Source organism: Triticum urartu, chromosome 1 (assembly GCF_003073215.2).
Source record: "Triticum urartu cultivar G1812 chromosome 1, Tu2.1, whole genome shotgun sequence".
In the NCBI taxonomy this organism is placed as follows: domain Eukaryota; kingdom Viridiplantae; phylum Streptophyta; class Magnoliopsida; order Poales; family Poaceae; genus Triticum; species Triticum urartu.
Window position 1 is genome coordinate 106,633,661 of NC_053022.1, and position 25,815 is coordinate 106,659,475.

General features: G+C 53.0%; 1 protein-coding gene across 1 annotated transcript; it reads left to right on the top strand.

Moving 5' to 3' along the window:
* The first annotated feature begins 19,812 nt into the window (after window positions 1–19,812).
* On the top strand, window positions 19,813–22,994 carry LOC125515328. The gene is made up of 2 exons (XM_048680818.1): window positions 19,813–20,290; window positions 22,923–22,994. Exons 1-2 carry the CDS (start codon window positions 19,849–19,851, stop codon window positions 22,982–22,984), a joined length of 504 nt encoding a protein of 167 aa, XP_048536775.1. The 5' UTR covers window positions 19,813–19,848; the 3' UTR covers window positions 22,985–22,994.
* The last annotated feature ends 2,821 nt before the right edge of the window (window positions 22,995–25,815 follow it).

The following is a 25,815-nucleotide window of genomic DNA, read 5'->3' on the forward strand; positions in this document are numbered from 1 at the left end:
GAATGTGTGCACCTAGAGAAGGCACGTCACACACATTCGGATCAACACTCCCCCTATATTTTATAGTCCAACAATACTAAGCACAAAATATATGAGAGAAGAGACAAGCATGCATCTCACAATAAACTACAGTACTCTGAAATGACATAAGTAATAAGGTAGCGATAGGGAGCATATGTCTTACACCATATGACTAGGACTTAGGTCTCACACCAAACCAAACCAAAGAAGGAACACACAAGAAAACACAAGACGACTCAAAGCACGACACAAGAAGCAAATCCCTACACTCTCTCCCCCTTTGGCAGCGAGACACCAAAAAGGGCATAGAGTGACACTACGACTCCAGGTGATGGGAGGAGGAAGAGCTCGAACATCACATCTCTGCATCTTCATCGTGGGTCGAAAACTGCTCGGCATCGGAGTCGGTCCAGTGGCAATTCTGATGAATCCAGTCCTCCTCTTCGGTGATCTGACTCTCAGACCCACTGACAACAGTTGCTCCCATCTGATGCATGAGCTCCTTGTGGCGCGTCCTGGCATGCTTCTCCGCCACATGAGTCATGTACTGACCATGAGACTCCATGCAGAAAAGCTTCTTCATCTTGCGCTTAAGCTTCTGTGCCCACGACGGTTCTGCACTAGAGGGGCCAAAGTTCTCCTCATGATCATCAGTAGCAGCCTCACCCTCGGTCCCCATGGCAGCAGCAGCAGCATCGGCAGACGGACCCCCTGTGGCAGCAGTAGCAGATGGACCCCCTGTGTGAGGCGCTGTCCAGTTGTCCTTCTTCCTCAGACGCTTGATCTTGTGAGACACCAAGTCTCCAGTCTCTAGCAGCACTCTGGGATAAGTCTGTGCCCAGGCCCTCTCAATGAGCCTAATGTCATTGGAACCAAGTGGATATTCAAGAACAAGCAAGATGCCCATGGGATTATCATTCGCACCAAGGCTCGTTTGGTAGCACAAGGCTACTCCCAAGTCGAGGGTATCGACTACGGTGAAACCTTTGCTCCCGTTGCTCGTCTTGAATCCATTCGCATGTTGATTGCATATGCTTCTCATCATAACTTTAAGTTACAACAAATGGATGTGAAGAGTGCTTTTCTTAAAGGTCCCATTAATGAATTGGTTTACATCAAGCAACCCCCCGGGTTCGAGGATCCCTACTTTCCCGATCATGTGTATCAACTCGATAAGGCACTCTATGGCCTTAAACAAGCCCCACGTGCGTGGTATGACCACCTTACCGAGTTGTTACAAGACCGTGGTTTTGAAGTTGGGCTAATCGACCCCACTCTTTTTACTAAGAAGGTCAAAGGGGAGTTGTTTGTGTGCCAATTATATGTTGATGATATTATCTTTGGTTCTCCTAACAAAGCTTTCAATGAGGAATTTGCCGCTCTCATGACCTCAAAGTTCGAGATGTCTTCCATGGGAGAGTTGAAGTACTTTCTAGGGTTCAAAGTGAAGCAAAGAAGAGAAGGAACCTTCATCAATCAATCCAAATACACCCAAGACATGCTCAAGAGATTCAAGCTAAGTGACGTCAAGCTGGCCTCCACTCCAATGCCCACCAAGTGCCAACTTGACTTAGATCCCAATGGTAAAATGGTGGATCAAAAGGTATATCGTTCCATGATTGGTTCCTTGCTTTACCTTTGTGCATCTAGACCGGACATCATGTTGAGTGTGGGAATTTGTGCTCGGTTTCAAGCCGCACCTAAGGAAAGTCACTATGTGGCGGCCAAACGAATCTTTCGATATTTGGCTCATACCCCAAACTTTGGCTTATGGTACCCAAGAGGATCAAACTTCAAGCTTGTAGGGTACTCGGATTCCGATTGGGCGGGAGACAAAGTGGATAGGAAGTCCACTTCCGGAGGGTGCCAATTCCTTGGTTGCTCTTTGGTAAGTTGGTCTTCCAAAAAGCAAAGTTGTGTGTCTCTCTCGTCCACTGAGGCGGAGTATGTTGCCGTCGGTAGTTGTTGTGCACAACTTCTATGGATGAGGCAAACTTTAAAGGATTACGGTGTCACTTGTGACAAAGTGCCTCTTTGGTGTGACAATGAAAGTGCCATCAAGATTTCTCTCAACCCAGTGCAACACTTCAAGACGAAGCATATTGAGATTCGGTATCACTTCATCCGGGATCACATTAGGCGAGGAGAGATCGAGCTCAACTATGTCAACACTCATGACAACCTTGCAGATATCTTCACGAAGCCCTTGGATGAAGCAAGATTTCGCGAGTTAAGGCATGAGCTAAATATCATTGATTCGAGCAATGTTGCTTGAACCCGCGCACACCCTATCACGCTCAACTTGTTGTCTAGTTTAGGTGTAGGCATGGACATAGGGGGAGTGTTGTTCTCTCAATGAACTCTCCCTCCCCCCATTATGCATAAATTGATCAAGTCTTTCACTTTAGCCATTGTTGATGGCACTTGTGCTTAAAAGACGAGTTTTGGTCATGGGCCCAAGGTTAAAATCTTCGCGGTGCCATACCTTTTGACTCAAACATAGGTGGCCTCGGCCACCGCCCTCTTGTGAAGAGGTGTGTCTTGGTCGTTTGCTGGTGTGTTTGCCATTTTTGTCGTTTCGTCGAGCTATAGCCGTGTCTGTTTAGTTGCCATGGCGTGCTGGGCGGTACTACCGCTGGTGGTGCACGGTACTACCGCTGAGGGACGGGACCAGGGGGTTAAGTCGGGGTAGGGGGAGGTTTCTTCTCCCCCATACCCATTCACTTCTCCCCTCTTGTCTCTTCCTCTCTCCAGCCTCCTCTCGCCGCGGGAGGGCTCCGGTGGATCTCCGTCTCCGGGGCGTCCCTCTCCATTTCCCTTGGTGGAGTCGATCCCCACCTCGTCCTCTTGCCATGGATGCCGGTATTGCCCCCGTTCTTTCTTTCGTTTTGTTTCCTTTTTAGTTCTTGTTTCTTAGGGGCAATGGTGGTTGCATCTCTAGATTTTTGGCTAAATCTAGGCTTGAGTTGGTTGGAGAAAGCAACTATACTATCTCGATTAGAGTTTGGTAGGATTATTTTTGAATTTGGTAGGCCGGTAGTGCCGGATCTGACCACGGTAGTAGGAACCCGTTGTTTCACTGCCTCGTGCTAAGAAACTGTTGTTTCTCTTCCTCAAGCGGTACTACCGCTCTCTTGGAGCGGTACTACCACTTGACCTAGAGCGGTACTACCGCTCTCTCTGGGGCGGTACTACCGCTTGGGGCGGTACTACCGCGGGCAGGTCACAGTACTACCGCTGCCTGCCAATTTCCATCATTTTCCTGCCTTACCTTGATCTTTTGTTGTGTTTGTTGGCTTATGCTCGCTCTTTCTGGTTGTTTCACGTTGTTCTTATGTTTGGCTCCAGATGATGACCATTCCGAGCAGCAAGGTCGCCATATCAACCCCGGGCGTGCCACATCAAAACGCTATCGCACCTCAGAGCCTGCCGATGGTTCCTCGAGCACCCAACCGCCTCCAGCAAGTGCTTCTGCAAGTGTTCCTCCACCTCCTCGGCAATCGAAGCGAGCCGACAACAAGCCAAAAGGGAACACTGTGACTGAGATTACCAACAAGGAGTTTTGGGAGAAGCGTCGCCGCAACCCCTATGCGGTGGACCAAGAACCCACTTTGGTCAACCGCCCGTTCTGGAACCGTTTTTAGTTTGCCATCTACTTTGATGTGATCAAGGCCAAGAAGAATCTTTTTGTTGATGTTAGCTCCATTGACATTGATGCTATGGAGAAGGATCCGGAGTACTTTGGCGAAGCTCTTCAGATGTGCACTCAGCTAAACATTCTCAGGATCATGCAATTCAATAAGGATTTTGATGCGGATTTGGTGGCTCAATTCTATGCCACCGTCCACTTTGGGACGGATGTCAACAGGACTCTGACATGGATGACCAATGGCAAGCTGCTTTCTGTCAAGTGGAAGGCTTTCATGGAGTTACTTGATGTGGTGGATACCGGGCTTGAGACTCCTGTCGGTTTCCGTCCTCACCGCAATGCTACATCCACCCACAAGCAAGCCCTTTGGCCCTACTACACTGTGAAGATTCACCCAGTAACTGAGAAGAAGACCTATGAGCTGTCTCCGTATCTGGACATTCTTCATGGCATATTCCATGAGACTCTCTTCCCTCGGATCGGGAATCTGGATATGGTCCACTCTTACCTCGTGGACATGCTCCTTTTCTGTCAGCATGAGAAGGAAGCAAGCACTGGAGAGAGCCTGGATATCTCTCATGTCATGTGGTCTGAGCTTCTATCTGCCGTGTCTGAGCGCAAGTGTCCTATCTATGGTCCATTCATCATGAGGCTCATTGAGAGGGCCTGGGCACAGACTTATCCCAGAGTGCTGCTAGATACTGGAGACTTGGTGTCTCATGAGATCAAGTGTCTGAGGAAGAAGGAAAACTGGACAGCGCCTCACACAGGGGGTCCATCTGCTACTGCTGCCACAGGGGGTCCGTCTGCCGATGCTACTGCTGCTGCTGCCATGGGGACCGAGGGTGAGGCTGCTACTGATGATCATGAGGAGAACTTTGGCCCCTCTAGTGCAGAACCGTCATTGGCACAGAAGCTTAAGCGCAAGATGAAGAAGCTTTTCTACATGGAGTCTCATGGTCAGTACATGACTCATGTGGCGGAGAAGCATGCCAGGACGCACCACAAGGAGCTCATGCGTCAGATGGGAGCAACTGTTGTCAGTGGGTCTGAGGGTCAGATCACTGAAGAGGAGGACTGGATTCATCAGAATTGCCACTGGACCAACTCCGATGCCGAGCAGTTTTCGACCCACGATGAAGATGCAGAGATGTGATGTCCGAGCTCTTCCTCTTGAAGAAATACACCCACGTGTACCTTGAGTAGTCATCCACAATCACCAAGCAATACTTCCTACCTCCAAGACTATCGAAGGATGGGGGCCCAAAAAGATCCATGTGAAGGAGCTCTAAGGGCCTCTTTGAATAAATGATAGTCGTGGGAGGGTGAGCCTTCTCATGTAGCTTTCCTTCGATACAGGCACTGCAAGCACGATCTTTAACAAAACTAACATTCGTTAGTCCACGGACATGGTCCCCCTTGAGAAGACTTTGCAGAGATCTCATATTGACATGGGCTAAACGGCGATGCCAAAGCCATCCCACATCAACTTTAGCCATTAGGCATGTCGCGGTCTTAGTGGGTCGCTCCGAAAAGTTAATCACATATAGACCATTCTCGACATGCCCAACAAAAGCTACTTTAAGAGTCTTGCTCCACAAGAGGGCCACGGTATCGATATCAAAGAAAGTGGCAAAGCCCATGATAGCAAGTTGACGAACGGAAAGTAAATTGTATGCAAGGGACTCAACAAGCATGACCTTCTCGATCGTGAGATCATGAGAGATGACCACCTTGCCAAGTCCCAATACCTTAGAAGATGAGGCGTCACCCCACTCGACATTGGTGGGCATAGATGGAACCTTGTGCACGTCCACCACCAAGTCCTTGCTTCCGGTCATATGATTTGTAGCTCCGCTATCGAGCAACCATGATCCCCCACCGGAAGCAAACACCTACAAGAGATCAATGCTTGGTTTTAGGTACCCATTTTGTAATGGGTCCTTTGATGTTAGTAACAAGGGTCTTAGGAACCCAAATAGACCATTCAATATACTCATGAAGAGAACCAACAAACTTGGCATAAACATGCCCGTCACTAGCATGGCATAACACATAAGAAGGATTAAAATCGCCGGCTTTGTTGGGAGGGGTGACATTGCCCTTCTTGACATTGTTCTTCTTCTTCTCCTCCTCAGGGGCACTTTCTCCCTCCCTCACAAAGGTTTGCATGAGGGGAGGAGGTCGTTTTGTCTTGTCATTCTTGTTCTTGTTCTTGGAGTCGGGCACATACCCAACCCCTTCCTTGGCCACACCTCCCTTTTGGTTGATCAAGAGATCGTTGAGGTTCTTCTTGCCTTGTATGCAAGTCGCAAGACCTCTCTCAAGTTGCTCCTTCAACTTAGCATTTTCCTCAACAAGATGTATATGCTCACAACACGGGTTAGTAGCATTTGCATTATCAATTAAAACCATATGAGGAAAAGTTGCTTTCTCCTTAGTTAGCTTCACTTGGAGTTGATCATGAGACTCCTTGAGACTAGCGTGAATACCCTTCAAGGCCTTGTGGGCCTTGTCAAGTATATCAAACTCCTCTTTGAGTCTAGCAAGATCAACTCCGAGTTTGGCCTTCTCGGAATTTAGCACACGAGAAACAATGAGGGCATGATCATAATCTTTCTTTAACTTAGCATGATCAATGTTGTGAGACTCCTCAAGAGCGAAACGAAGACCATGCTCTTCCTCAAGAGCATTGGAAAGATCCGAAATCTCATCGACATAGTCACGACTATGCCCTTCCATCTTAGAGATGGTGTCTTCGTGAGCCTCGATCATGTCATTGGCCTCACCCAGTTGTTCCAAGAGAGCAACAAAGTGCTTCTTGGATTTTCCCTTGAGTTTGCCCATAAAGGCCTCAAACTCGTTAGCCTCCACATTAGCTCCCTCAAGTTCATTAATGCTATCCATTGGGGAAGGATGATTAATGATGGTAGTTTTGATGTTGGAGGTTACCTTGTTGGTGGCTTTAGCCATGAGACACTTGGCGGTGATGCTCTCGTTGGGTGAGTCGAAGAGAGACACCCGTGACGTTGTTGCAATGGCAACGGAGGCCATGGCAACCGACTCATCATCTTCATCATCATCATCATCCTCATTGTACTCTTCTTGCACAACCAAAGCCTTGGGAGGAGTCTTCTTGGTGAAGTTGTTCTTGTTGGGGAACGACTTGGCCTTGTCCTTTCGGATGAGTTTGCCACCATTGTCTTCCCTCTTCTCATACGGGCATTCCGCAACGAAATGACTCACATTGCCGCAATTGTAGCAAGTTCTTACACGTTGCTTGCCCCTTGTGCCACTCGAGTTGTTTTTGCTAAAGTTGGTCCTCGAGTTTTTCTTGCTCCAAAATTGCCTTGAAGCAAGTGCCATGTGTTCATGATATGCATACTTTGTATCTTCGGGGTTGCTCTCCTCTTCTTCCTCTTCTTCTTCTTCCACGGTGAGCTTGGTCTTCAATGCAAGGTTAGGCTTCTTTGCCCGTTGAGAACGGAGCACCGCATTGTCGGCGGTCTTGTCCAAAATGTTCATAGCCACAAACTCATCCAACACTTCGCTTGAGGTTAAAGTGTGGAAGTCCGGTCTTTGACAAATGACGGAGGACATGGCCTTGTGGTAGGGCATCATTGCCTTGAGGAATTTGCGCTTAATCCAATTGTCATCCGTGTCCTTGCTCCCGTGATCTCGTAGTGAGACCGCGAGTTTGGTTACTCTCCGATAAAGCTCACGAGGTTCTTCATCTTCCTTCATTGCAAACTCATCGGCCTCATCTTGTACCACTTCATAGTTGGACCGTTGAATGCTTGCGCTTCCCCGGTAGAGAGACACGACACAATGCCATGCATCTTTGGCCAAGGCGAAGGGACGAAGATGAGGTAGGTCTTCGGGTGGAATTGCATCTTGAATGATGAAGAGAGCATTCTCATTGAATTGATTGTCTGCGGCTTCTCGAGGAGTGAAGTTGCTTGGATCATGTGGATAGAAACCTTCTTCAATGATTCTCCAAAGGTTAGTGTTCACATGATTTAAATGACGTTTAAAGCGGTAAACCCAAGAATCAAAATCCTCATTTTTCACAATCATAGGGGGAGGACCGGCATGATTCAAATGAGTGGAAGGAACCGGTCCACCATAAACAAGTGGTGGTTCCACATGGGCAAAGATGCCGGTGCCATTCTTGCCACTAGAAGAAGGAGCCTTTTCACTACTAGCTTCCCCCTTGTCGGGGATAGCATCTGACACCTTGTTGGCGGGATCACCCACTTTCAACGGTGCGGTGGAAAGTTTAAGCCCCTCAAGAAATTTAGTAAACATGCTTTCAACTTCGGTCGTCATGGAGGTTTTCAATGTCTCCAAGGCCACATTGAACTCCTCACGAGAGACCGAAGTTCCCCCATTTCCCGTAGACGAGATCAGATTCACACCGGATTGTTCCTCCACACCGTCTACGGTATCAACCATACTCTTTGGACGGTAAAGTCCTTAAAAAGAGACGAGGCTCTGATACCAATTGAAAGGATCGATATGGTTGACTAGAGGGGGGTGAATAGGCAACTACCAATTTTTAGCTTTTCTTTACCAAATTAAACTTTGAATCAAAGTAGGTTGTCTAGATGTGCAACTAGGTGAGCAACCTATATGATGCAATAACAACAAGCATACAAGCAAGCAAGGGTAGAAACAATAAAGAGCTTGCACAAGTAAACATAAGAGATAACCAAGAGTGGATCCGGTGGAGACGAGGATGTGTTACCGAAGTTCCTTCCTTTTGAGGGGAAGTACGTCTCCGTTGGAGCGGTGTGGAGGCACAATGCTCCCCAAGAAGCCACTAGGGCCACCGTATTCTCCTCACGCCCTCACACAATGCGAGATGTCGTGATTCCACTATTGGTGCCCTTGAAGGCGGCGACCGAACCTTTACAAACAAGGTTGGGGCAATCTCCACAACTTAATCGGAGGCTCCCAACAAGACCACGAAGCTTCACCACAATGGAATATGGCTCCAAGGTGACCTCAACCGTCTAGGGTGCTCAAACACCCAAGAGTAACAAGATCCGCTAGGGATGAGTGGGGGAATCGAAAATCCCTTGGTGGAAGTGTAGATCGGGGCCTTCTCAACCACTCCCGAGCAAATCAACAAATTTGATTGGCTAGAGAGATAGATCAGGCGGAAATGAAGCTTGGAGTATTTAATGGAGCTTGAGTAATAAATGGAGCTTGGGGGAGGAAGACGTAGGTGAGAAGGAGGAAGGGGACTCCCTTTTTTAGTGGGGGGAACAATCCCGTTGCCCCCCACCAACCAGCCCCGCACAGGGCGGTACTACCGCTAAGAGGGGGCGGTACTACCGCCAGGCGATGGTACTGCCGCGCCAACCAGCGGTACTGCCCCGCTGAGGAGACTTAGTAGGGAACGGACCCAAATGCGGTACTACCGCGGTGGTAAGGCGGTACTACCGCTCCTGGAACGGTACTACCGCCACTACAACCGTGACTAGTGCCGCAAAACCCGACACGAGAAAAAGACCTCTCGAATCGAGGCGGTAGGAGCCAGACTACCCAGCGGTACTACGGCAGTGGGGTCAAGGGCGGTAGTACCGCTGTGGAGCGGTACTGCCGCTTGTGACCCTTCGGCCGTAGTACCACAGGCAGTGCGGTACTACCGCTGGGGCGCGCGAGAGAGAGAGAGAGAAGGGATCTCTCAAATATGCTGAGGACACGGCGGATGTGCCAGGCCCCCAGTGGTACTACTGTTGTGGAGCCACAGCGGTACTACCGCTGGGTGTGCGGTACTGCCGCTTAGACCCAGACAGAACAAGGAAGAGAGGAGAGATCTCTTCAATAGACAGGAAAAGCTCGGAGGGTGAGAAGCTGATGTGTACGTGATGATTCCACCCATGCAAAACCCCAACGGACCCCCTCTTGATAGTTTTTTTTTTTAATGATACGGCGACCACCGAGAAAGAAACGAAAGAGCTACACCGTCTTGAAATACACTCCGAGGGGAAGAAAGCGTCTCGTGCCAGGGGAGAATCTGTGAATAATTCAACGCACAAGATTAGTCCGTAAACATGTTGTCATCAATCACCAAAACTACCTTGAGAGAGATATGCCGTAACACTTGTTCCTCTGCGACGACTAGGAGCTGGTAGTGAAGTCCATGCCCATCTTCAATGGGGATGGGCCCGTGCCCCTGGAAGCTCCCGAGGAACCGGTGGACGTGCCCTCCGACGACTCCAGCGAAGAAGAGGAAGGGCCTGACTCCGAGGCGACCGACGGGGAGTCGAGGGCTCCCCTCCCCCGGCGCTGGTCCCGCGTTCTCCGCCTTTCTTCGAGCGATGACGACGAGGATGACGACGAGCAGGATGGCAGGAGCTCGCCCCCGATCCCGAAGAAGGACAGGACTGGGCTGATCTCCCGCGCGTCTGCCCCGGCCCGGACCGCAGACGCACCTTCCGCCACCAAGCTTCCCGAGGTTGACCCTTCCAGCCGGCTTTCAGGCTTCAAATTTGGCCGGAGGCTGCTTGAGCTCACTGGCGACGACCCGTAAGCGCTTGATTCTTGCCTTTATTTCTTTCTCTACTTCTGAGGCTTGACGTCCGCATTTCTTGGGTAGGCTGGCGCCCGCAACAAAGAAGCCAAAGGGGGCTCCTGAGGTTCCACCCGTGGCTGCGCCTCTGCCTGCGAAGGAGGGTGACCGCGACGCACAGGCTTCTCTTGCCCGGTCATCCTCGCGAGGCCTGGCTGAGCCGGCTAGGGCGAGGTCAGCCCCCACGGCCCAAGTGGCTCCCGAGGTGCTCTCGCTTGCCGCCGCCACTACAGCTGTCGGGGCGCGGCAGACTCCGCCTCAGGATGCTGCGGCCGCGCTGCCGCCTTCTCCTCCTACTCCACCGGCTGCTGTCTCTCCGACTCCTTCTGCCGTTCTGGATCGTGCTGTTGCTGAGCTGGACCGACTGCGGCAGGATCTTCTTGGCGCCGACCCCCGCTTGGTGGCCGGGCATTTGGAGCTGGCTTCAGGATGGGTTTGCTCCGACGCTTCGATTCGGGCGGCGCTGGTCCAGGCCTCGACGGCATGCGACGAGGAGAAGCAGGCTGTCCTTGAGGCGAAGGTTGCTCGTGATGCAGCCCTGGGGGAGGTGGTCGACGTCCGTGGTCGCTGCAAGGCGCTGGAGGACGAGCTGCAAGGCCTGCGGGATCAGCTCGCGAAAGAGGTCCGCCTTCGCCAAGAGCAGGAAGAAGGCGTGAAGGCTCGCGGGGCGGCCGTCGAGGGCCGGGAGGCCAAGCTCAGGAAGCGCCGTGACTGTCTAGGCGCGCTGGAGCAGGAGTTGGGGCGAGGAAGGACGAGCTGGACGACAAGGCCCTGGTTCTTGTCGAGGACCGCGTGGCCTTCACGGAGTTGGAGGCGAAGGCTCACTCCTCGCTGAGGACGCTTTACGACAGCGGCCTGGAGAGCCCGCTGGCTGGCGCCGAGGACGGCCCCGCCAAGCTGCTTCCCTTCCTGGTTCACGCTCTTGAAGATGTCGCCCTTGGCCTTGGCCCCACGGCCGAGGCCGAGGCGCGTGTCCTATCTTCTGCAGCACTGACGCGGGTCCTCACCCACATCTACCTTCGCGATCCCGGCATCGACCTTGATAGCCTGCTGGAGCCAGCAAGCGGCGAGCGTGCCGCTGCTGCTGCCGAGGCCGTGAAGGATCGTGCAGAGGCTCTGCTGGGGAAGTTCCAGGCCTTCAGCACCAAGCCGGAGCAAGGCGCTGCCGATCTCGCTGCTCCGTGAGGCGAACCCACTCCGCGCTGCTCCCCCGCCGACAAGTGACTCCGTCGTGGCTCCTGTCCTGCCTTTAATTTCTGCACATGTATCATGCCTCGGGGAGGCGGTTAAACTTGCGTTTGGCATTGAGATAACAGTATGGACTGTAATATTTGCTTTTGAATTCCTTGAAATTGGCGCTTTTCCTTCCTACTTGCTTATGTTCTACGCCGGCAGAGCCCGGCCCCGCGCATGCCTCACCCAGCGTTGGTCCCGACCGGAAACCAGGACGGGGCCAAGGAGTGAGGGGCCACGTGACAAGTTAGGCTCCTGAGTCGCGATGATCAGGAGTCCCCCTTGGCGCACGAACAGCAAGTAGGGAGGTGTGATGCGGGTGGATCTACCGTTCTACGTCTGCAGAGCCCGGCCGCGCGCGTGCCTCACCCAGCGATGGTCCCGACCGGAAACCAGGACGGGGCCACGGAGTGAGGGGCTACGTGACCAGTTAGGCTCCTGAGTCGCGATGCTCAGGAGTCCCCTTGACGCTCAAACGGCCTTCATACCTTGGCTCCGCTCGGGGAGAGGCGCGCGACGAACCAGGCCCGGGGGGCCTGGCTGGGCGGCGTGCGTCCGGGCGTGACCCAGGCGCAGCCCCCGTGCCCAACCCCCTCGCGCGGCACTCCCGAGCGGAGGCGTTACGATGAGGCTAGACACTGAGCTCTGGGCTCCCTGAGGTTGATGCGGCCCGGGGGGCACCCTCAGTTGTTTATCACCAGCACGGAGCATAGCGCTTCCGTATGTGTACGGGCATAGCCGCTCCTCGGTAGTGTCATCAGCCAGCGCGGAGCATGGTGCTTCCACTGGTACGTGGGAGGGGGGCCCCTCTGGGAGGAGCCCCCGGGGCGTGTACAGCCCCGCCCTGACACGTGGCTGGCACGGTAGGGCCTGGCGAGGTGTATCTGGGCACCCGTGAGCCAGCGCGGGACTCACGGGGCCCTACCTCTAGGCGGGTTGCGCCTGGCACTGGGCCTTATCTTGTGATGTGTCCCTGCAAATTTGGTTAGATGCTTGCACTCTACGTCCTCGGGTCCCGGCCCTCGAGCTGGTCTCAGCCGTCGCTGGTATGCCAGGTCGCGATGCCATGGACAAGGCCAGAGGGTGAGGGCTGGAGAGCCAGTAAGAGCCCTGAGTCCGATGCTCAGGTACCCCCCCCCCTTTAACGTGCAAGTGGTTGGCATGGAGAACAAGAGGTGCCGTGGACCGGCATCAAATAATCAAGCATGGTGGGTCTAACGCATAATCGGAAATAAATGCAAATGGGATACATGCCGCTGGGCCTGGCTCGAGCGGCTTGGGGATCATGCAGCCCGAGGGGCGCCCCCAACAAGGTAAGATAACAACATGGAATAAAAAGGGGATACACACCGCAGGGACGGACCCACGCGGCCTGGGAATAATGCAGCCCTGGGGGCGCTCCCAACTGGAAGTGAAACTTGAAAGATGTCACGTGATGATGTTGAGGACGAAGGGGTGTTGGTGTAGCAGGCTCGGTGGGCTGCGGAAGCCGATCCTCATGAGCCCCCAGGCCCAGGGGCCTCGGGAGGCTCCGGAGGCGCTGGCGGCTCCTCGCGGACCATCTCCATCTCCGCCAGGGCTGCGGAACGCCTGGCCTCTTGTGCCTCCGTGGTGCCCCTCATGAGGTGCTGGTACGTGGCAGCCGCGTTCAGCAAGCCGTAAGGCATGCGAACGTAGCTGTGGGGCGGACCTCCGCAGCGCCCCACTCGCGAGGGCTAGAGGCGCTCCAGGGAGGCGACTCGGTTGAGCCCTGGTACGTCGATGCAGACGCGCAGCCTGCCATCCTCGCCTGGATGGGGAGCCACTACTGGTAGGCGGCGGCCGCCTTTCATGACTCTTGACTCCTGTAGCACCTGAATGGCCTTGCTGACGAACTCCTGAGGGTCTGGATCTCCTCGCCTTGCTCCTTCTTGAGGGAAACGTGCTTCGAAACACGCCTCCATGTGGTGCCCAAGCGCCTCCCTCGTGACCCTAGCTAGGTCGGTGGCCTTCCAGGGGAGAGCCCCCAAGCCCTGCCTGAGGAGGGCGTCGGGTGCGCTTTCCTATGCGATGGAAGGAGGTTCCCCCTGGGCAGGCACGGGCCCAGAGGGGCCTGCCTCTTGAGGGGCCGGGCCGGACGATGTCTTCTTCTTCTTAGGGGCGGTCTCGGGAAGCCTCCTGCTTCCACGATCCGAGTCTTCCAGTGACGCGGCCTGAAAGGCTCGTTCCAGGGAACACACCGCGTCCTTCTCTTCACAGGGCACCGTGATGACTCCGCCGCTTCCTGGTATCTTGAGGACCTTGTAGCCGTGGTGAGTTACGGCCATGAACTTGGCCAGCGCTGGGTACCCAAGGATGGCGTTGTACGGCAGGCGGATGTGAGCGACATTGAAGTCGATGAGCTCGGTGTGGTAGTTGTCGCGTGCTCCGAAGGTGACAGGGAGGCGGACCTGCCCAATCGGGACCGTGGAGCCGTCGGTGATACCGGAGAAAGGCTTGGTTGGCTGAAGCTAGCTGTAGGGCACTTGGAGGTTGTTGAATGTCTCCACGGACAGGATGTTGAGCCCTGCCCCGCCATCGATGAGGGTCTTGGTGACCACCACGTTGTTGATGATTGGGGAACAAAGCATCGGGAGGACTCTGGCTGTAGCCGCACACTTGAGATGATCTGCTGAGCTGAACGTGATGGCGCATGCCGACCACCTGAGAGGGCGCGTGGCTTCGAGCCTGGGGAGGACCGCGTTCACTTCGCGGGGGAACTGCTTGAAGATGCGCTGAGAGGCTGGGGCTTGAGCCCCGCCCAGGATGCAGGCGATCGCGCGCGGCTCCTGGAAGCCCCCAGCCCCCTCGTCCTGGTGGCGGTCCTCGTTTCTCCTTGGCAGTGGCGGCAGCGGTGGGAGGCCTGCGTTGCCTTGCGGGCGATCCTCGCGAGGCTGATCCCTCCAGTCTCCCTCGCGAGACGGGTCTTGCCAGCGATCCTTGCGAGGTTGATCGCGCCACCCTTGGCACGGGCCACGGTCTTCCCAGCGTCCTGCGTTCCTTCCTCCTCCTCGACCGTAGCCCCGATCACCGCGGTCAGGGCGACGACCGATCCTTCCTTCTCGCACGGCTCGGAGTTCTTGACATTCGTTGGTGTTGTGGGTGTGGAGGTCATGGTACACACAGTACCGGCTGCCCTTGGAAGGTTCGGGCTGATCTCTGCCCCGCTTGGTGTCTGGTTCTGCCGCGAGCACGGCAGCCCCCTTGCGCTTCACATCCTTGGCCTTGGGCTTCTTCTCTTTTGGGTCTGCGGCGGGCAGCTCGAGGAGGGAGAGACGCCCTTCCTCAGCCCTGGCGCACTTGTTTGCCAAGTTGAACAGCTCCAAGGAACTACACAGGTCTTCATGCATCGCCAGCACCTCCTTCATCTTGACATCGCGCACGCCGTCGGAGAAGGCTGAGATGATGGCCTCCTCAGTCACCTTGGGAATCTTGAGGCGTGCATTGTTGAAGCGCTGGATGTACTTCTGCAGGGTCTCCCCGGGTTGTTGCTTGATGCGGCGCATGTCGCTCACGGCGGGTGGCCGGTCGCGAGTGCCTTGGAAGTTGGGGATGAAGCGGGTGCGCATCTCATCCCAGGAGGAGATTGTGCCTGGAGCCAGGTTCAGGAGCCAGGTGCGGGCCCCGTCCTTGAGCGCCATGGGAAACCAGTTCACCATGACCTTCTCGTCTCCGTTGGCAGCTTCGATGCCCAGCTCGTAGAGCTGGAGGAACTCCGCAGGGTCGGCCGTGCCGTCGTAGCGAGGAGGCAGGTCTGGCTTGAACTTGCCGGGCCACGTGACGCTGCGTAGTTCGGTGGTGAAGGCGCGGCAGCCTGCTGTGGCCACGGGAGGCCTTGGGTGACGGAGAGCTTGGTCTTGCATGTCCCCATGCGCTGCAGCTGAGAGCAGCGCGGGGTCTTGACGCGCGGGAGCAGGAGCATGGTCGCGACGTGCTGGAGCAAGGAGCGCCCGGGCAGCTTCTTGCGGGCGAGGGACTTCTTGGCAGCTCTGTTCTTGCCACGCTGGCACCTGACGGAGCGGGTTCCGCCTAGGGGCCACGCGCCTTGGAGCCATGGTGTCTTCTTGAGGAGGAGGCAGTCGGGGCGCCGCAGGAGCCTCGTCGCCCGCGCGGGGCGGGGTGCGGTGCAGCGGAATGGACGGCGTAGGAGAGCCCCCTGCGGCGCGGACGAGCTCGGCGACGCGGTCGAGCCATTCTTCGTAGACGTCGTCGACGGGACGGTAGCGCAGGAGCTCGTTCGCCGCGATGAGTGCAGCCAGAGCCTCCATGGGCGCGCGGAGCGCGCGGGACGAAGATCCAGCTGGGGTGAGCGAGGGAGTTGCAGTGCGGCCGTCTTGCCGCACGGACGGATGCTGAGACGATGCTTGCTGCTCGTCCCCCGCCGGGCCGGTGGCGGCGTTGATGGTAGGAGACGAGGAACGGCGAGGAAGCCCGCCGACAGGGGCCGTCTGGGCGACGCGGGAAGCGAGCGCGGCCCGGCGCTCGGCGCGGGCCCGACGAGCGTCAGACATGGGCGTGATGGTCGGAGGAGAACGGGGTGGTGGAAGACGAATTCCGGCGCACCCCTACCTGGCGTGCCAAATGTCGGATTTCAGGTTCCGGCAGACCCTTGAGGTTCGAACACTGGGGTGTGCGCGGAGATTTCGCCTCTTACCTACCTGCACCCCTCCGCCTTGCTAGGATCTAAACTACGGCAAGAACAACACAAGAGACACAGGGTTTATACTGGTTCGGGCCATCGTTATGGTGTAATACCCTACTCCAATGTGTGGTGTGGTGGATTGCCTCTTGGGCTGATGATGATGAACAATACAATGAAGAACAGCCTCGCGAGGGTCTGTTCTTGGCTGGGGCGGTGAACTGCTGGGAGGAGTTTAGTCACCTTTCTCTCTCTCTCTCTCTGGCTGCTTCTCGGCCAAAACTCTTCTCTTCTAACCTGGCCGACCAAACCACCCCCTTTTCTATGTGGGTGGCTGGTCCTATTTATAGAGGCCCTGGTCCTCTTCCCAAATATCGAGCGGGAAGTGAGCCAACAATGGCGGGCTAATTTGAAGGGGGACAGCTAGTATCAGCTATCCTGACAAAAGTAGTCTTCGCCTGCGCAAAGCTCTGGTGATGACGCCGTCTCGGGCTCCACGATGACCTCCGTCTCGTAGTCCTCCTGGTCTTGGTCTCATTGCACCGAAATGGCAACCTTTGCCTAATGCCTCGGTACTCCGCGGCTGCGCTTGCCCCCTTTGCACCAAAGAGGAAAGGAGGACACTGCGCGGGCTGGCACCCGCCTGGCGCCCTAAGTCGTCATGGCTTGCGTCACGGGCACCTCGTGAGGTACCCTGCCTTGATCTCTCCGCCTCCTCGTGAGCCAGCCTGACGAGGCCGTGCCTGAGGAAGCTCTGCGTCGTCCGCCCCGCGAGGCTTGGCCCCTCGCGAGGGTCTTGGGTTTGTGTTGGTGAAGATGGGCCGTCCTGGGCCTTCCTTTTGAGCCACGCCGCAGGCCGCAGGTAGGCAAGTCTGGGGACCCCCGTTCCCAGAATGCCGACAGCAGGAATGGCTTCCATCTCCTTTTGGTCCGTCGTCCGCCCGTCCCGAAGAGCGCTGGAGCGCGAGGAAACCATGGTGGGAGTGGTGTGGACATGAGAAAGGGAACGGAGGCGGATGACTGCGGCTATGGCCGGCGCAACAGTTTATATAGCAATGGTGGGCGGCAGCGGGATGGACGGGTGGCACCGGAGTAGCCACCTCAGTAACCACGTATCGTTAATATGGGCGGCAGATGGACGGACGGACAACACTTGTGTCGTTTGAACGTGCAGCAATTGCCTGCACCGGGAAGCGGCGCGGGTGGCGCTGACCGTTTCGGGCGAAAAGCGTGCGCGGGCGAGGGAGGCGGTATGGGTGGGCGAGGGCGGTCGGACTCATGCTTGGCAGCGGTCCGGTCTAGCATCCGGACATGCTGGCTCGCGAGCGAGCTCGCCGAGCTAAGCAACGACAATCAGACGATGGATGTGGCTTCCGACCAGGAGCCAGCGCCACCGCCCAAGCCAGTTCATGTCGTGTTCACCATAGAGTAGGTGCGGCCTCACTTCGACGCCCTAATGGCAGAAGAGCTACCAGTGTAGGAGGGCCTGTGTTGCAACCTCTGTCTCCTCAATGAGCATTGGCTCCCAGAAAGACGAATTGCCGGCGAACAAGCGAACGACAATGCCGTCGCGGACATGTGGCCATATGAGCCTGGCTTCCTAAATGAGCAGCGAGCGCTATATCAGACCATCCATAGGACCCGCGAGGCCCTCTTAGTCACCCTTCAAGTTGTTGCGCTCGCCGTGGCGCCGCCGTTTCACGTTGTCAACATGGTCAACGAACATGAGGAATCCGGAGATGACTTTAATTGGAGAGGATGATAGTGGGGACCCATCAGGGGCATAGCCGCACGTACGCAAATGCGTCCTTATTATATACAACTATTTTTTTGCTTCCTCCTGGTTTCCCGACATCACGGCCCCACACCATTCTCAACCTATATAGTCAATAAACAAGAGAATTGCACAAGGAGCGGCCGACAGCTGGGACCCAGCAACTCGAACAATATTTGTGTTTTTTATGTGCGAGCAGAGTTTTTCTTGAGCGATGTTTTTGTTGTTGTTCAGATGAGCAGGGTATCAACTGGGCCGGCTGTGGCCCGTTTAGCCCAGTCCTTGAGGTATAGCTGGGCTAGCCCAACCCAGATATTAATTATTTTCAAGCTGAAAATGGCTAGCCCAGCTATACTTATTTTTTTTTGAGGAATACCCAGCCCATGTCAACTTGTTATTCCTCGCCCCGCTGGGCTATAAATCTTTTCTAGGAGAGATGTATTAGGCTTAACAAGAAAATGGGCATTAAGGAATAATAAATGAGATGTAATTATAAAAATTGGGTTGTAACTCTAAAAATGGACCAAACACGTAATTAGTTAAAAATATATTTTTTTGGATTTTGAAAATTTTAATTTCATTACTCGTTGCGCGCGCAATATTTCGTTGGATTTTTACGTAATATAAATTTATTTTGAAATTATATTTAAGCTGACTGGATATTTCGGGATAAAAATATTTTAGATCCCATCAAAATGTGAATTTTTTATTGAATTCTGTTTTGTGCTGTTGAAATTATTAATGGTTGTCCTAGCTAGAAAATGGGTTGTAATTTTAATAAACTGTAAATGGGCTGTAGTAAATTCCATTAGAATTCAAAAATGGGATGTACATTCTTACATATCGCAAATGGGCTATATGTTCTTGTCACACACTTGTGGGCCTACTAAGTTGACGCGTACGCAAGGCTTTGTCAACTTATAGTCAACACATGGTTCTAGCAGCAGTGGCCATTGGATGTCCATCCAACGCATGTCGTGCTTCTTCTTTAATCTCGGATATTCTTGCTTCAGCCGCCCAAACCACCGCCGGTGGTATCGCCCGCTACCGCCTCTCGTGGCCGGCTGTGCTGCCGCGCAGGACTCACCGGCCCACCCTACTCCCATAGCCGTCCAGACCATTCCTCTACTCACCAACACCTCCTGTTATTCTCCCGCGACGGCAGCCTCACACCATAGCCAGACCAGTGAGCCCTCGTACTCCCCTCCGCGTGGGCATCCACCCGCCTCGTCTTCCCTGGCTCCCTTCCTAGGCCTCGCCGTCGTCCATCGCCTGGGTGCTGTCCACGCGGCGTGATCAACGTGGTCAACGAACGATAGCCATCGGAAAAGGACTCTACGCGGTGAGGCTGACAGATGAACCCACCAGCTACATCTTCGCACGCAAGGAAGTGCGTCCATATTACGGGCAAAAAAATGATTCTTCCCGCTAACAGTTGGGACCCACGAGCTATATCTTCGCATGTAAGGGAGTGTGTCCATATTTGTGACGCCCCGAGACCGACGCTTTAGATGCCTTTCATGTTTTGTGTGTCAGCTATGTTATTTAATTGTTTGTTGAATTTCATCATCGCATCATGCGCATTGCATCTTTGTTTTCAAAATTTGCATCCGTTCATAGTTGCCATGTCCCCCCTTGCCTTCATTGCCCGTTCCGAGACCAACCTTATTCTTCGCTTTCCCTCTTGCCTAAACTGGAGTCTCTTTGCACAGTGCATCGACCCCTTCGCCCGTGTCCGAAACTTCCCCAAACCCGAACCGAACTATCATTACCGTTGTGTCCGGATCATCCCCAAACATCTATAAAACATCTTCGGTTTCTTCTTTGACTCTTCTAACCTATTTATGACTATACGATTATGATGAAAAGGCCCGAGTAGCCACTAAACTAATCTACCTGCTATATAACCAGACAAAACCCTAAAATCTAGGAAGATGTCCCATCCACCCATCGCCGCCGCCGCCACTCCACCGAATCCCCCTCGGAATCCTCCCGATCCAGTTCCACCCGAGACCAATCGCAGCCTCCACCTTCTCGGTGTCCCCTCTTGTCCAACCACCGCCAGCGCCCAAATCCTGCTGGAGCCCGAGCTCCTTTGCCCGCGGCCCCTTCCTCGCTCGTGCCCGAGCAGGAGTGCTCGGCCTCGTCTCCTTGCGTTGCCGTTCGCCACGCCGGTGACTACGGGCACAACCTCCTCAGCAGCGCCCCGCCTCCTCAACCACCTCGCATCGCTGCCTCATCAGCTCCGCTGCCGGCAGCAGCACCCGTGCCAAGCCTCGTCCTGCAGCCCCCTCGTCCAGGAGCTGCACGAGAAGAGGAGCTCCTCTTCGTCGTTTCCGCAGCAGTCGCTCGACCTCGCCACTCTCGTCTGCTCTGGTGAGCCTTGCCACCGTCGACGGCCGAAGCCAGGTCCCGTCGCTACTCTTCCCTTCTTCCCCTGGTTCTTCTCGTTGACCCCTCCCTCTCCATGTAACCTCCCTCTCTCGTAGTTTTCATAGAAGGAGCTCCGTCTGCGCCATGGATGCCCTGCCTCGCCAGATCCGTCCATTCCCCTCGTCCCGCGCCCCGAATCCGGTCGATCCGAGCTTCCCCATGCCCAAGACCTTGCCGCCCCATCGCTCTACTCTCGGCCACCGGCGTCCCTGCCGCTGCCATCTACTTCCCCTGCAACGAGCAGAGCCACCGCCTCCTCGTGCCCGAGGGGGGCGCTCGTCCCTGAGCCCCGCTCGGCCTTGACGCCCCGTGCGCCAGCCTCGACCTACTCTGTGCGCCAAGTCCTGTCCAGCCGCCCCTGCAACTCCCGTCGGCCGCCGCTGATGTCTCTGCTTCACGCACTCGCCGGTCAAACCACTCGCTCGACCCCTCCTGGTCGCGCGTTGACCTCCAGCGCCCCCCAAGGCCCAGCCTAGCACCAGATCTGGCCCCAGGCCGCTGGGTGAGGCCACACCCCAGCGCCCCTCCTCTGTTTTTTCCACCTGTTGGGCCAACTTGATTCAGCCCGTCATGTTTTTCCCTGTCCAGCGATTTTAGCATTTATCCTGAGATAACAATTTTGCAGAAAAACCCTTTGGACATCATGCAATTAATACCTCACCTACCGTGCATCTAAATTGAACAAACTTAATATATAAAATGCTTAGAATTTTGTCTAGTTTCTTAATATGCAACTTTCATCCATGTTTAAAATGTTTAAATGTGATGTTTGATTTAATTTGCTTAAATGCCATGTTAAAATGATTTATTTCATAACTAAATAACCGTAGCTCTATTTTAAATAAACTTTATATGTAAATGGGGTGGAAAAATGCATAGATTAACATGGTGGCATCATCTTGCATGTTTAACAACTCTAAAATATGATTTAGGGCAGAACAATACCAACTCTAAAATTTGCATATGAGGATTTTCTGGAATTGTTGTTTGTTATTTCCGGCCTCATTTAAACTTGCCTAAATAATTTTTTTATATATGTTTCTCCTCCTGCCATGTTTAACAACATTTAATATTGTTGAGTACCTAACCGGGAGTGAACTAAATAATCGAATGTGGTGTTTCGTCAACATGCATCTTGTTACATATTGAGGTCCACTTAATTTGTAGAACTGTTTGTTGCACTTTGCCATGCCATGCCTCTTTAAACCGGACATGCATCATGATTGATTGTGCATCATGCCATGTTTATGTGTTCGTTGTTTACTATGTTGTTTGCTTCTTTCCGGGTGTGCTTCTTCTCGATAGTTCCGGTTATGTTGCGTTTGTGAGGATCCGTTCGACTACGTCCATTTGTCTTCTTCATGGACTCGTTCTTCTTCCTTGCGGGATTTCAGGCAAGATGACCATTACCCTCCATATCACTTCTATCTTTGCTTGCTAGTTGTTCGCTCTATTGCTATGTCGCACCACCTACCACTTGTTTATCATGCCTCCCATATTGCCATGTCAAGCCTCTAATCCACCTTCCTAGCAAACCGTTGTTTGGCTATGTTACCGCTTTGCTCATCTCCTCTTATAGTGTTGCTAGTTGCAGGTGAAGTTGAAGTTTGTTCCATGTTGGAACATGGATATGTTGGGATATCACATTATCTATTATTTAATTAATGCATTTATATACTTGGAAAAGGATGGAAGGCTCGGCCTTTTACCTGGTGTTTTGTTCCACTCTTGCCGCCCTAGTTTCCGTCATACCGGTGTTATGTTCCTTGATTTTGCATTCCTTACGCAGTTGGGGTTATGGGACCCCCTTGATAGTTCGCTTTGAATAAAACTCCTCCAGCAAGGCCCAACCTTGGTTATACATTTGACAACCTAAGCCTTTTCCCTTGGGTTCCGTGGAACCGAGGGTCATCTTTATTTTACCCCTCAGGCCAGTGCTCCTTTGAGTGTTGGTCCAAACTAGAGCCCTTTGCAGCGCCACCTCGGGGAAACTTGAGGGCTGGTTTTAGTTGTACGGATTGCTCATCCGGTGTGCCCTGAGAACGATATATGTGCAGCTCCTATCGGGATTTGTCGGCACATTCAGGTGGTCTTGCTGGTCTTGTTTTACCATTGTCGAAATGTCTTGTATCCAGGATTCCGAGTCTGATCGGGTTGTTCCGGGAGAAGGGATATCCTTCGTTGATCTGAGAGCTTGTGATGGGCTAAGTTGGGACACCCCTGCAGGGTATAAACTTTCGAGAGCCAAGCCCGCGGTTATGTGGCAGATGGGAATTTGTTAATATCCGGTTGTAGAGAACTTGACACTTGATTTAATTAAAATGCATCAACCGCGTGTGTAGTCGTGATGGTCTCTTTTCGACGGAGTCCGGAAAGTGAACATGATCTTGTGTTATGCTCGAACGTAAGTAGTTTCAGGATCACTTCTTGATCACTTCTAGCTTCAGGACCATTGCGTAGCTTCTCATCTTACTCTTACTTGCGTATGTTAGCCACCATATTTTCTTAGTGCTTGCTGCAGCTCCACCTCATTACCACATCCTACCCATAAGCTTAAATAGTCTTGATCTCGCAGGTGTGAGATTGCTGAGTCCTCGTGACTCACAGATACTTCCAAACAGTTACAGGTGCCGATGATACCAATGCAGGTGATGCTACCGAACTCAAGTGGGAGTTCAACAAGGACCTTGGTCGTTACTATGTTTCGTTTCCTGATGATCAGTAGTGGAGCCCAGTTGGGATGATCGGGGATCTAGCATTTGGGGTTGTTTTCTTTTATTTTGGTTCCATAGTCGGACCTTCATTGTACTATGGATAATGTATGTTTAACTTGTTATTTGTGTGAAGTGGCGATTGTAAGCCAACTATTTATCCTTTGTTATTCAGTACATGGGATTGTGTGAAGATTACCCCTCTTGCGACAAAACCACCATGCGGTTATGCCTCTAAGTCGTGCCTCGACACGTGAGAGATATAGCCGCATCATGGGCGTTACAAGTTGGTAATCAGAGCCATCCTCGACTTAGGAGCCCCCTGCTTGATCGAATCGCTGACGTTGTCGAGCCTAGAACAATATGTTTTGAGTCTTAGGATTATATATATCAGAGAGTAGGATTTTTCTTTACTCAGTCCCTTCATCGCTCTGGTGAGGTCTCCTGACGTAGATGTTTGGACTTTTCTCTCCTCAATTTTCATGGATTTTTTTAGGATCACGCGGGTATCTTGGGATCGTTCTGATACTCTTGTGACGAGAACATTGTTCTTGGTGCCTCCTGACATTTAGGGGTTGTGGAAGTGTCCCGGGGAGTTGAGCTCCGAGGTGTTGTCGTCACAATTTCATCATTGCAGTTCTGGAATACCTGAGTTCGCCGACATCGAAAATCTCTTTTATGCAGTTGTTGGTGAGATAACCTCGATGCCACCCAGTACTGGGGCGGGAGTTCGGGAGTATCGCCATAACTCGTATAACGGATGCTTTTCGAAGGTTGAGGTACACGATTTCCGAAGTTTTCTTGGTTATGTGTTGACGGATGGATACAGTTGGAGCATAGGGCTTGTTAGTTGTGTGATATATATTGTGCCTCCCTGTATCCCCAACACCAGATTGCATGACCAAAAAGTTTCGGGAGTTTATAGGTGGGAATTCAAGTATCGCGTAGGAATTCTTTCCAACAGACACATAATACGATATGGGATCTATCATATGTTTGTTGACATTTGAAGTAGTGGATTTCAAGAGTGCTTATCATGCCATTCTGGGTAGGCCTGCCTATGCACGTTTCATGGCTCGACCGTGTTACGTGTACCTCAAATTGAAAATTCCTGGTCCCAGAGGAGTGATCACTATCACTGGCAATCGGCAGAAAGCAAAAGAGTGCTTCCAGAAGGGCTCAAAAATCACCGATGCACAAATGGCAGCAGTCGAAATGCAAGAATTCCAGAAAAATACAGATCCGAGTGATTTGCCGTGCTCCAAGAAGCCTGCCACTGATTCTGCATTTCAGTCGTCCGGTGAAACCAAGCCGATTCATATTCACCCGACCGATCCTAATGCTGCTCCTACTCATATTTCAACTTCACTCGACAACAAATAGGAATAAGCGCTCATCCAGTTCCTCCGTGAGAACTGGGACTCTTTGCATGGAAACCTTCTGACATGCCGGGTGTACCCAGGGGACTGGCTGAGCATCGTTTGCGAGTCGACCCGAAAGTAAAACCAGTCAAAGAACATCTTCGACAGCCCACCGTACAGAAGAGAAAAGCAATTGGTGAGGAAGTGGTTCGACTCCTAGCAGCTGAGTTCATCCACGAGATTTACCACTCCGAGTGGCTCGCCAATGTTGTTATGGTCCCCAAGAAGGACGACTCACTTCACATGTGCATTGACTTCAAGCATATCAATCGGGCCTGCCCGAAAGATCATTTTCCTCTCCCCCGCATCGACCAAATTGTTGATTCGACTGCGGGGTGTGAGCGTTTGTCTTTCCTAGATGCCTATTCCGGGTACCATCATCCGACTGTATGGACCCGATGAGATAAAAACAGCTTTCATCACTCCATTCAGGTGCTTTTGTTATGTCACCATGCCATTCGGTCTCAAGAACGCTGGGGCCACATTCATGAGGATTCAGAAGTGTCTGCTCACTCAAATCAGCCGGAATGTGGAAGCATACATGGATGACATTGTGGTCAATTTGCGTAAAGGTTCCTGTAAGATCGTGGATGTCGCCTAGAGGGGGGGGTGAATAGGCGTTTTAAAATAATTACGATTTAGGCTTGAACAAATGCGGAATAAACCTAGCGGTTAATTTGTCAAGCAAAAAACCTAAAACAACTAGGCTCACCTATGTGCACCAACAACTTATGCTAAGCAAGATAAGCAACTATGTGATAGCAAGATATATGACAAGAAACAATATGGCTATCACAAAGTAAAGTGCATAAGTATAGAGCTTGGGTAAGAGATAACCGAGGAACGCGGAGACGACGATGTATCCCGAAGTTCACACCCTTGCGGATGCTAATCTACGTTTGGAGCGGTGTGGAGGTACAATGCTCCCCAAGAAGCCACTAGGGCCACCGTAATCTCCTCACGCCCTCGCACAATGCAAGATGTCGTGATTCCACTAAGGGACCCTTGAGGGCGGTCACCGAACCCGTACAAATGGCAACCCTTGGGGGCGGTCACCGAACCCGTACACTTTGGCAACCCTTGGGGGCGGTCACCGGTACCTGTCAAATTGCTCGGGGCGATCTCCACAACCTAATTGGAGACCCCGACGCTTGCCCGGAGCTTTACACCACAATGATTGAGCTCCGAACAACACCAACCGTCTAGGGCGCCAAAGCACCCAAGAGGAACAAGCTCTGGGGTGCCCAAACACCCAAGAGTAATAAGCTTCTCAAACTTCACTTCGACGTATCACCGTGGAGAACTCAAACCGATGCACCAAATGCAATGGCAAGGG